Source organism: Parambassis ranga, chromosome 1 (assembly GCF_900634625.1).
Source record: "Parambassis ranga chromosome 1, fParRan2.1, whole genome shotgun sequence".
Lineage (NCBI taxonomy): Eukaryota > Metazoa > Chordata > Actinopteri > Ambassidae > Parambassis > Parambassis ranga.
The window spans coordinates 11596346-11609495 of NC_041022.1; the positions used below are offsets into that span (position 1 = coordinate 11596346).

General features: G+C 41.2%; 1 protein-coding gene across 10 annotated transcripts in view; it reads left to right on the top strand.

Moving 5' to 3' along the window:
* The first annotated feature begins 207 nt into the window (after nucleotides 1-207).
* Nucleotides 208-13150, top strand: part of camk2d2 (calcium/calmodulin-dependent protein kinase (CaM kinase) II delta 2) — a 30645-nt gene continuing 17702 nt past the window's right edge. For 8 of the 10 annotated variants that reach the window (XM_028418820.1, XM_028421153.1, XM_028422741.1 and 5 more), the window contains exons 1-3: nucleotides 209-413; nucleotides 506-665; nucleotides 3782-3876. In XM_028418820.1, coding sequence (XP_028274621.1) covers nucleotides 604-665; nucleotides 3782-3876 — 157 coding nt within the window. In that variant the 5' untranslated portion in view covers nucleotides 209-413; nucleotides 506-603. Of the gene's footprint in view, nucleotides 414-505; nucleotides 666-3781; nucleotides 3877-13150 lie in introns of all 10 variants that reach the window. The other 2 variants (XM_028426006.1, XM_028419641.1) reach the window with 2 other exon arrangements.

Genomic DNA, 13150 nt, shown 5'->3' on the forward strand with positions numbered 1-13150 from the left:
CATTAAATGGTCACTTTCAAGCTGGGCTGTCACTGACGCAACAACACATCAAGTAAAAGATGGCCAAGGGACATTTATTGTCGGGCTTTTTTACTTTTATTAATATTTAGCCTACTATGCGTGTATTTTTTGATATTGTTGTTATTCTTCGTTACTGCTCTCTGTGAGGATGCAGGCAAAGGGGCGGGACTGAGCGCACAGCCGGGGGTAGGTGCGGTAGTGCGGCGTCTGATGCGTGCAGAAAGACAACAGCCTTGGACGGATACGTACCGGAGACACAGAAATGTACACAAAATGCTGCGTCCGCGTGCTGTGACAAGCCGCTGGATGTGAAGTAAATCAAGGAACTGCAAAGGAAAACGCCGGAAGCTCTCGCGTCCTGATCGAGCCACTCGCGCAGGCTGTGTGTGTGTGTGTGTGTTTTTTTTTTGCCGCAGAAATCATTCCACCAGAGCTCTCGCCGATGCGCTTTAGCTGTGCATGAATCCCTTCGTTTGGTTTGCAGGTTCAGGACAAACCCGGGCGGCGTTGACGACCGTGTGTGGGGGATTGTGAGTGCACCTTTTCCACGTCTCCGCGCACCCCATTGGCACCTCCTTCAGGATGGCGTTGACGATCTGCACGAGATTTACCGACGAATATCAGCTGTTCGAGGAGCTGGGGAAGTAAGGAAGCATGTTTTAATAATCTGGCACCATCCCTCAGTGATATGTCAGCCTGTTATGTAATAGGCTGCTTTAGGTTTTAGGGACGAACGTATGGCTGTGTGTGTGTCGCGCGCGCATTTGGTAGGTGTGCGCGCTGCTGATAGTGTAACCATGAAGCCTGAGATGCAGAGGGCTACATTTGCATGCTTTGGCATTGTGTTTGTCTTAATCCCATATGACTGAAGCCCTGCTTACGTTTTGTGCTTACGAAAGAAGATGTCGTGGCGAGCGTGTCGTCATGTGTGCCTCCATCCTGTGCAGCCAGGGATGCTGGATTTCAACCCTTTTTGGAGATACCACAGCAGGGCGAGAAGCTCCTGTGTTGAAAGGCTTATGCATCGTTGTGTGTGTGTGTGACATTTGGTAACCCACATCTCCTCTGCCTCCTCCCTCCCTCTACCACCCACCTCTCCAAAATGACCCTCCCGCGTGACAGAAATACACACTCACAGTAATGCGACAGCAGACCATGTAGTTGGAGATGACACATAGCCAAACCAAGTACCGAGCTGCGGTCAATTATCGGACCCAGGCAGGGAATTCCTCACTGCTCAGAGGGGGGCGGAGAGAGATGATCCACTAATACCTGCATGTATGCACCCATGCATCTGTTTTAAAAGTGAAGAAATAGGCAAATGTGTGTGTGTGACCTGCAGTCTGTCCAGCACCCTGTGGTCAGTGTGCACAGCCCCTTATGTCTGCAGGCTGTGTTGACATTCAGTCAAAGCAGAGGGATATATAGGAGCTCAATCCCAGCTACTCACAGTGTTTCCATTGTAGCATGTGATCTGGATGAACTGATCTCCTTTCACCCGTCTGATGGGAGCCCTCGTTTCTGTTGAGGAAGAGGAAATCTTCTGTGAAGCCTCAGCTCCTTGCCTTTATGATCCTATGCAGCGTTACATCGTACACCACTTGTCATTAATAATTCATCCATGTTGCTTTTATGGTACCTTTTAACTCACCTGATCCCTTTAGAAATGCATGCAGCACCATTTCTCCCACACAGACCACCATAGACCAGCACATCAGAACATAAGGAGATATTTCTCACATTAAGCCCCGAAGGCATCCAGCTTTTGGCCTTTCTTTATTTTGGCTTGTTTAAGCCATCCTGCTTTCATTTCTGTCATTTTTTTAGAGTGATTGGGATCAAATTGATTTGAAAAGGCTGCACTCTGTTATGCAATAGCTTTACTGGGCGTGCCAAAAGGTTAAGTACACATAAGTGGACAAGATATTCTACAGAAAATGAAATTGATTTTAGGTGATATTCAGTTAAATAAAAGAATAAGAAGATGGCGACATAGTTTGCACAAATGACATCTTATGAAATATGAATATGGTCAATGGCCAGTGAATTTTCGACTGTTTAGCAACATTAAACAAGTTGTCACAACATTTTCTGCCTTTTTTACCATGGCAATAATTTTTTGATTGGTGAATATCACATATAATCATAATTCTATTAAATTGCCTTAAAATTCGACCCTTCCTTTTAAAAAAAATTATTTTGCGAAGCATATTTACGTAATCATTCAATCAGATGCACGCTAGGCTTAAATTATTATATAATATATAGTATACATATAGTATTCTTCTTACTTTTGGAACCATAAATAGTACATTAGAGCTTTCTCAATACAGTTGGATTGCTTTTACCTTTGTTTTCCTGCAGTTTAAGAGCACTGGAAATTTATGTTCCATATGGTACGACTGCAGACACAGCTAATATATGCATTTGAGTGTTATGCTACCCAACTAAATTTCTTACATAACATGTTATGCTATGATCATTTCCTTTACACAAATCCCCTTTAAATTAGAGGTAAGCTTTAGTGGCAAGCTGCTCACTCAGAAGGACGTTAGATAACATGTTCACGTCCACCATACACTAAGCAGCTATCATTATATAGACAGAAAGTGTGTTTTTCATACGAATGTGGAGTATAGTAACCACTGATATCAATGAACAGCAAGGAGAGACCAGGGTTCATTTGAGGTAATAAGCTCTCTCAGCTTTGTCTTCTTTGAGCCTCTAACTCATCCTGATTCCTCATATGAAGCCAGACAGCTGTGAAGGAGAACAGATTTTATTAGAAAAAAAATTGTGCACAGACGAAGAAAGAATTAAGGCTGCAGAGCAGTGCATAGTGGAGCAGAGGCAGGTGGACCATCCATGGCTGCATTTAGAGATGAGAGATGCAGCACTCTGTTCTTCTCCCCCCTCAGATATAGCTGACCTAGTTTTTTTGATCTTCATACGTGTGCCTGAAACACCAGAGCAGCACATGGCTAGAACAATAGGGCTTCTTGGCACGTTTGCAGGTGTTAATAGTTGGTTGTAGTGATTTGGACACAGTGTACTGTACATTTGGTGGTGTGTGAGTGGCGTTTGTGTGAGTAACTGCACAGTTCACTGTAAGTAATGAATGTAACTACAACAGCGGAGAGGTGTTTGTTTAACACCAGCCAGGTTTATTTCTGTAAATCAGAAAATCCTGTTTCAGAAGGAGGCATAATTAAGTTACCATGGAAACATGTCCCTCTAGACTAGCTTGGCCCGTATATTGAAGGTTAGCTCCACAATGTAAATAAAGCTGGATGACATAAAATAAAGATGAATGTGATTGCAGCCATAGAGCGGTTTTTAAGCCCAATGTGCTGTTGGCAGCATCTGGCTAATCCTTATATAGGTAAAGTGGTGCGGCACCAGTGGAGCTGATGTAGGCAGCTAGCAGCCTGAGATGTCACACACCTGTCACTCAAAGTGGTTACACCCTGAATTATGTATAACTGAATGAATTTCACATGTAAGTGGAGTGATTTATAGATATCCGAACCAGTTGGACTGATTGTTGACTGCACCAGGCGGTAAACATGGCTGTCTCTGTTGTGAAGTTAGACATTTATGTCTCAAATGCCAGTCTCAAATGGCCATTTGAGGATGTGCAGTGCAGTATTTGGAACATCCTGGGTTGGCATGCATTCTCAGTCCCTTCATTCTAAAGTTCACACCTGAGTGATGAAGCACATCTCTGACGTGCATGTCTCTGTGTGTATGTTCATTTCAGGGGCGCATTTTCTGTGGTCAGGAGGTGTGTGAAGATCTCCTCTGGACAGGAATATGCTGCCAAAATCATCAACACCAAGAAGCTTTCTGCCAGAGGTAGGAACACACACACACACAGAAAAACGTTTCCTGAGTGTCACTATGAGCTGTGAACACTGCTGCCCCCTGAAACAGGCTTTGGGGCAGAACAAGTGTGTGTGGTTAACATCAGTGAGTGAAAGGCACACAGGCTCACATGGGGGAAGAGACTCATCTGGATTTTGCATGATTACATTTGTGTGTGTGTGTGTGCAGAATACAACATCAGGTAATATGTCATGCTACATTTGCTCACTTGCACTTTTTGCTCTGTGCGGTCCTCCTCTCTTTTTGCGTTATTCATAATTTGTCCTTTGGTTTCTATGTAAATGTTGGCCACATGCAACCATCCATGGGTGTGTTTGTTTGTGCAATGCGTGCACTTGTTCCGTATTGATTCAGGGCTCTGGCTGGTCTTGTTGTCCCAGGGACAGATCTCTTGCGAAGCCGACCCAGTTCTTTCATATCCGTCACTGTAATTGTAGCCGCTGGCCTGGTTGCCTCAGGGTTGACACACACACACACACACACACACACACACTTCCTCATAAACACACACTCACAAACATGTACGCGCCCAAGCACACACATGACCCAGGAAACTGCCAACAGGCTGTTTGTGATTACGAGCCAATAGCACGCTATGCCTTTATGGTTACTCCTTTTTTTCAGCTAATGGTGCATTTTGTTGCCTCACGCATGGTTGTGATAACCAGGAGCAGCACATGTTATGTCATTACCCATAGTTTCATTGTGATGATGCAAATTTGTAGGATGCTGTGTGTCGTAGTGTGTAACCAACCCATCCCCCATGCATTCTAGCAGCCTTCTCCTCAGCCTCCTCCACCTGCACCCCATTTTATGCCATTTTTGGTGATTTACTAGTAATTTTTTTACCATGTTTATTTTCCCTGCACAATTTGTCTCTACGAATACCTCACCATCTATCCCTGCATCCTGTGTTTCTTATCTGTTTTCCCTTCATGCTTTCCCTTTTTCCTCCCTTTCTCTCTCTCTCTGTCTATCTGTCTCTCTCTCTCTCCTGCCCGTATTGACCCTCCCACTTGCTGAGTGCAGTGTTGGTAATAGACACCTCGGCAGACGGATCAGTGTCTCACCACTTGCATGGACAGATTTTCCAAAAATACTGCAAACATTATCTCACCACTTAGGCATGCAGGGCTGGATGTACAATCACACACACATGCCCTCTCTCTCTTTTTTCGTCTTTGTGTGTGTGTGTATAGAGGTTTACATACCGTGCATGCTTGCGTGTCAGATATGGTCTTACCCTCTTTCCGCGATAAGCCCTAGAATTGCAACTCTGATTCCCTTCTCTCTGGCAGGATCATGACCTCCCCCCAACCCCACTCCACCAGTGCGTGTGTGTGCATGTTTGTGCTTTCGTTTGCAAGTGCATGTGTGGGTATATATAATTGAAAGGATTTTAGGGGCAGGCTTGGAAGCTGGAATGCAGGCCGATCAAGGCACTGTATGTGTGTGTGTGTGTGTGTGTGTATGCTTGTGCTTGAGGATTCTGGTTATGCGGGCATACATGTGTGATGGGCCTATAGGACCAGTCATAGTCCTGCAATCTGCAATCCTGATTATGCAGCATTTCATTAAGAGCAGCAGATGAGTCAGTGAATAAGAGGAAGCAGTGGAGAGACAGAGGGGAAGAAAAGGATAGGAAGCAGAGGGAGAGAGGCAGATAATCAGAGAGAGAAAGAGAGAAGTGTGCGCCTTTGTGCATGCCGTGTTTCTCACAGCAGTTGTGTATTCGTCTGCTTCGTTCATGCATGCCTCAGTGTCCTGTCACCATGACTCTGTCTGCTACCTTTTGTCACTTCGTATTTGTTTGTGATGTGCTGTGTGTGCAGCTGTGCAGGTGTTTGTGTATGTGTCTGTAATAATCTCTCATCTGTTTGAGTGTGTGTGTGTGTGTGTTTTTAACATAATTCCTCTCTGGTAGCCTGTTTTCAGTTGGTTTACTCAGGTTGAAACCTTAACATTCCTCCAATGTTTTTATAAAAAGATGATCTGACTAACCACTGAAACGCCATCTTTGTGGTTGCCAAGGTAACAGCCAGAAAAATAGCTCAAAACGAATGTTGGGATCTCATGTTTTCTAAACCACTACATTGTTATAATATTATTAATATGGGTTTCATCAGTTGTGATTTCATGCTAGAAAAGTACAGAGCATAATGGTTAATGATTAAAGACAAACAAGTATTTAGACCCAGAGGATAGGTTTGAATCACAGTCATTGTTGATTAAGCTTAGGGACAGAAATCATTGCTTGGATCAAAGTATGGGGAAAAATGTGAATGAACTAGGAAGACACTGTGTTTTACAGTCTGAAATGTTATATTGTGAAAAAGGACAGATTTGGAATATCTTGTTCACATGACCAATTATTCCTAACATGGTGGGCTATAATCTTAGAAATAATTGTGGATTATTAGTAGTGAGTGAGATGCAAATTATGTAAAGAAGCTGACCCTGTTACAGTGTGAACACTTTAATTATTTGGGGTATGCCATTGTTATTTTTGTGATGTGGAGATACCATGGTAACACAAATGATAGCAGTTGCTGCATTAAAGCCAGCCTCCTGCTGAGGTTTATAAATATATATTTGAGGGTAAGCTGTCTTTTTGCATATGTTTTTTTTGCTCATTAGGTAAGACAAAGATTTGTCCTCCCTCCTGCTTCCCTCTCTTTTCTTTACCATCTCTATTCCTGAGTCTCTCAGTCACTGTGATTCTGTTTCACCTCACACTGAAGTGATGGGAATGAGGAAGAGGAGAGACAGAGAGAGAGAGACAGAATGGGGGTATGATTGTGGGAGGGAGAGAGAAAGATGTAGAGATAGACAGAGAAACAGGAGGGGAGGAAAGGAAGGAGGGATCAGTGAGAAGGGGGATCACATGACTCACTGGGTACTTGAAGGCTAAAAATAAATGTTGGTCGTGCTCTCTCTCTCTCCGTGTGTCTCACACATAGGCGTGCACACACACAGTACTGAAAGTATTCCATCTTCTGTGAGAAGCCAGATTTTTTTTCATTTTATTTTATTTTATTTTATTGGTTTCAGTCGACGCTCACCTGGAGTGTCTACTGCAAACATGTATCAAAAATTCCACTGCTAGTTTTCTCACCTAACTCATTTATAGTTAACTGTAATTTATTTCTTTGCAATTAATCTCCAGGCTTTAAGTAATGAATCTACCCCAATATGAATTGCAATTACTTTACTGAAGGAATTTTCTTTTACTTTACTGGTTTCTTTACAAAAAATGAAATTCTAGAGCTGCTTTTTTTGGCTGTTTACCCAACCAGTGAATTAGAGAGATATATATAAAGGGGTTTTTTTTTTTTTACAGCAAAACAACATAAAATAGCTGAAATTTTACATTCTTGTGTAAATGAACATTTCACATTTTGTGTAAATTCTCCTCTTTATGTATTTCTCATGCACCATCCACTGATTAAATGACTTTAGTCATTAAATGACTAATTACTAGTCATTTAAGCTACTCTCATATCTGAGTGTTACATTTGCAAGTGTCGACGAGGGTCTGTGCAACGTAAATATCTTCATGAGAGGGTTAATGCAAAGGTCTGCATGTCTAACAATTTGTTTTACTGTCTCCTGGCTGCAAGGGTCCACCTAATGTGGCGGAAAATGAAAATTAAAGAGGTCTGTCCCTTCACGCAGCTGTAGAATTATGCGCAGTGACAGTGAATACTTAAAAAATAAAGTGTCTTTTCATGCAGTGTAGAAGAACCATAGTGTCTTCCAGCTGTGCCCCTCCACAAGTTAGCATCAGAGCTACAGTACTGACCAATAGGCAAAGCTTAACAGCTGCCTTCATTGCACACATTGCAAAATGCTTTTTCAAAGAATACTTTTTTTAACACTAAAATAGTGTGTGATGTACTTTTTTCACTAATAAAGGCAGTATATACTAATCCATTCTGCAGACATGCAAAGAGCACCAGTTCCATTTGTAGTTCCAGCTGTAAACATCTCTGCTGCCAGTCTCAGCTAGCAAAACCAGCAGTCATCAGATAAAAATGTCATCTCCTAATAATGAGCTGTAATCAAAATTGCAGGTCTTGTGTTTTTAAAATGTCAGGATTTCAATAAAAACGATTGATCGCTCAGCCTGGAAAAGAACCTACAGTATGACTAACAAGCCTAATGGACTGTGCAACAAGCAAGGGCATTCTTAATTACAGAGCAGTCCATCTGCCTCCCCCTGTCTCTATTTTCTCTCTTTCTATTGTATGTCAGCCTCTGGTTTTCCTTCCCCCTTCTGGCTCCCTGGCATTGTATTGTTGTCACTGAAAAACGACAGTGTTAAAAATCCAAGTCTGGTCTCCTCCTTGTGTTTACAGTCATTTCTGCAGGACTGAAACATGTTGATAGGTACCCAGTCAGAGGCAACACATTGTATCCAATGGCAGGTTATTTATACTCTCAGTGGTATTTTTGTAGTTTGCATTTCTCTGGAAGAATAGAAAACTGTTGATGACTCATCCTGCACTGAGGCACTTCTTTTGGTAATGTTCTGTTGCACTCAAATGACTGAATAAATTGTTATTGTTACACAGGACTAGATAATATTTGTCACTACTGGCTGCTCTATATTATAAAAACAGACAGCAGAGATGATGCACAGTGGTGCATGATGTCTTTTAATGACAGTTTTTGACCAATCAGAGCAGAATATACTAAAAAACGTGTTGTTTTACCACATATAAAAAAAAGCAGGTGCAATGCAAATGGAGCTGATGTGAGACGACTACTTAAGCAAGCCGACCACAATCAGAGAAGGCCCCTCAAAAGAATCATGCTCTTAGTTATGCAAGTTATGAGTAAAGATACTTATCATAATCAATATTGGAGCCAGTCTCTGGTGACCACTTGAAGATCTGTGGTTTCTAACACCTAGCTAGCTGTTTCATAAAATATTATTTTTTTTAATTCTTGTGCTGTGTGTTTGTTTTTCAGCAAAATCACACCATTACTCGAGTGTAAGCATCTTGAAGTCATTACAGTGAGATCCACATGAGAACACTTTAATAACAGTGCACCGTGCATTTTAAAAAGATGGAGGCTAATGGTGGATCAGCTCTGCTGTCACAAAGGACACATTTTCACTTTTTTTTTTAAAACATAAACATCAGATCCTGCTTTTTGTTCCGATAAAGAAGCTGCGATAAGTTTAGAAAGCTCCATAAATTAGCCCCTAATTAAACCAGTGCTCCCTTCACTTGTATGTAAAAGAAATAGCAGTGTGTAAAGTTCAGACATGGGTCTTATTATTGGGAAGGATTGCAAATAAATCCAACAAAAAATGACTATTCTGGGTGATGTAGATTTTTGTGAGTGTTCATGTGTTCCATTCCTTAATGGTTTGCACACTCTTTCACTTCGTGAATGCTCTGCACCACATCTTGTGGTTACTGGAAACCTACTCTTGCTTGTTAAAATGTTTTTTATTAAAGCTATTAATATGGCAGAAAACACATTTCCAAGATGAAATGTGTTGAAACCCACCTGGTGTATTGCGTTACCATGGTGCTATACAGCGAATGATAATAAATGTGAATTTGTCTGCTTGATGTGGACCCACCCTCCTCTTTGGATTTTACATATTAGTCTAATGTGTGTGTGTCTGCATTACAGCGGATGAGATAAAGGTAGACATTAGCGTAGGTTATGAGTCTCCCAGCTGTACTCTTGGGGCTGCTTTATCTCTGACACCAGCCACCCTTTGTTTCTCCTCAGAAGAGAAAGCAAAGGGGGTGTTATCAGTTACATAATTCTTCCTCTATTGGGAACCAGCGGAGGGTGACGGTGTCTCAGCGTCCTGGATGGTTTCATTAGATGGTTGGGGTTGTGTGCAGGATGTAGAATGGAACTGTATGGAGGAGGCCGCTGGTCACAGAGGATGTTACATTCACTTCACTACATCTTTTTAATTAAAACTCTTAATTAAATTGGAGCTGAGCAATTCCAGCAGTGTGTGTGTGTGTGTGTGTGTGTGTATGAAGGTTGAGACTTGAGATTAGGGTTATATTCATAATTGATTGAAATATTGATTGTTTAAAGGGGTATTATGCCTATCAGGAGGTCCCAGAGGATGTCCAAAACATCCAAACACAACTGGCTGATATGTATTCATATAATATCTGAAATATAAGTGTGAACAGCAGTGAAACATAACCTTCATACCGTGTGTGTATATAGAAACCGTGTCACCCATCATGCCGGCTGACCTTACACATATTAATGCTGTTATACAAAATAAGACAGTAATGTAACATAAACATCCAGCACATAGATAGTGACAGCTCTCATTCGAGGAATGTAGCTTAGGAGCCACTTTCTAGTCAACCCACTTCCTAACATATTCTGGTATTAGCTCCCCTGATGACTGGCAAAATATATGCACTGGAAAAGAGCAGGTCAGCCAATGTTCTGCTTTTTATACAGTGGGAGGGTCAGAAATTAAGCTCCTAGTTCTAATTCCTAATTTCTCTTTCTTTAGTACACTTCCTTGTTATATTAATACAGCAAAGTAAGATATGTGCCTGCTCTAAGTAATGTCATACTGTATCATATACTCTAAGCTATGGCAGGACATATATGTGTCACTGTCCTAGATAATATGAAGCTCATGGTAAGGGATTACTGCAGGCCTTGTCCTGAATATCAGTACAATAAGTGATTGTGATATTTTTTTTAATAAAATAGAGAAAGTAGACATCAGCTGGAACCCTCAAACCCATGTTATTCTTTTCAGATCTGTGTCTGAGTGAATTTTAGCTTACACTGAGTCCTGGATATCATGTGTATCCGATTGATGAAAGAGGACAGACATCAGATGGCCAGGGTAACTTAATCAGAAGGACGATTCAAACCAGTGAAAAGATGTTTTGAGATCATGCAGGGACAGACTGGGACATAAAGCATCCCTGGAGGTCAGCTTACAGGGCTGCTAACCAACAAGCATAAAAAAAAACAATGCAGTTCCTGGCAGGGTCGTCTCAACACACTCATTTCACAAGCAGTACACCACAAGCCTGTGTGGTAGAACAACATAAACGAATGATGTGAATTTGATTTCGTGTTCTGTGTGGGCTTTAATACTCCCTGGTCCACTCTGCTGGTGACTCTTGCTTCTGTATTTAATTTCTGTTTTCTTACTTTTTTGGACTCTAGATAATGATCTTTGAAATTGGAGCTAATAAAGGTTTAACTGTGTTTCTTGTTTGAACTCAGATAAGATGGTATGACTATTAAACTGAGAGCCAGATGGAGGCTGAGTGTTGTGTTTGTCTGTCCACAGACAAAGACAAAGAAATATATTGCAAATATTTAGATAATGATTATAATTAATACATTATACATTCTTATTGGTTCAGCAGTCAGGAGGAAATACCTTTCGATCGTAGTTCGGCATCACAGTGTTGTGTAGTTGACAGCCTGTCAGTGTATGAACTGAAACTCTTCTTGTGGTTCAGTGAGTTGCATGCAGTGGTCAGTTGGTCATCTACATTTAGATACCATACTCAAGTGTAACAGTGACTCCTTTTTAAAGTTAAAACAAACCTGATAGCATTCAGTGAGAAGGGAGTCAGACCACAGATAAGACAGCTGCAGCAACAAAAGCTGGGATCTTAAGTTTCAGTTTCCTCTTTGGGATGTAGTATTATGATTTTACTCTAACACAATATACCATTAAATACTTTTTTTAAATGGTTGCTTTGTATTCATTTTGCATAGGAAGACCTCTTAGCAACCTAGTTCATGGGAAACCTGCTGCAACAGCAGTCTTGCATTACTCAACCCCATACAAAATGAAGTGCTGTCAGTGGGATGTAAATAACTACAAACTACTCAACTGTTGGCAGCAAGTGAATCGTGTTCTTTGGAAACCTAATATTTTATGAGCTAATAAACATTACCATGAAAGACACGGTGCCTGGCAAACATGTGAGCAACTTCTACAGAAATTCGTACACATGTATGTTGAGTGTTTAATCTTTGGAGAAACAGGACCACATTTAGGACACACTGATTACAACTAGCATAGAAGTAAATGACATCTGAGCTGTCCTAAATACGAGACAAAGTGTAAACTCTAAGGCTACATACCTGGAATGCTGATGCCAAGAAATAAATAGTTTAAGATGGTTTATGATGTAACAAATGCAAGAGGTCAGTGTCCTGCAGCAGAGCAGCTGATGGCTTACTACAGTCTGTCTGTTCTACTTGTGGGGAGGCTCAAAAAATTGAAAGGGAACTATTACGTACATATTCTGTTTAAAACACACAGAATATGAGCGATCCCTCCATCAACAGGGTATTTGCCATTACAGTTGAACTTTTTGTTTTCAATGTCAGCCATTTTCTTGCCTTGTTTTTGTCAGAGTTTCCATCAAACTGTGCAGATCAACACAGAAACTTCTGACTAAAGAGCTTTACTGCTGTATTGTGGTATGGTGTTATAGTACATCTGGCATTACAGTGGAAGGGATGGATTGTGTTTCTCCACAACAGCAGATTAGATAGATACTTTATTAATCCCCGAGGGGAAATTAAGGCAGATTAGATGACCAACCAACAGAGTTGGTACTCCTACTAGACAGAGAAACATGGCTACTTACAGGCAGTTAGATCAGGACAAAAAGGTCTCTGTAGTCCTGAATGATAACAGCTGACTGGAGTAGCTTCACACTTGTCTGCACAGCTACATTTTGCTTCACATTATGTGGAAATGCTGCTGTCAGTTTAAACCAGATAAGCAAAAACTGCATGCCCTGAGCCTCATTTAGGTTTTGTAAAGCATTTCTGTCACATCTCATTGTTGTCAGTCTGAGACTATTTGAGAGTCAGGCAGTTTTTATAGAGTGTGTTGCAGCAGGAGGGAAGGTGTAAAATGTGATTTACTTATCTAATAAAAAACAAAAATGCTAATGTTAGGCTAATGCTAACACTCACATGTTTTTGCACTTTTGAGCTCCAGTCCAGTTTGAAGTTTGTAAAACATACAAACACCAAACAGGAAGTACAGACAGTCCCAGTTCCTACATTACTTATTAGGAGTTATTATGAGATGCACAAAAAGCCAAAATACTGCAGCTGGATGTTCAGCATGGTCAAATTTTTGTGTGTGTTGTCCATCCTTCACTATCAAGTGTGTGTCAGGCGTGTGTTAAAAGTGAAGTCAGAGGAACGTATCCTCCTGCAGAATCTGTTACTTGTGCTTCTT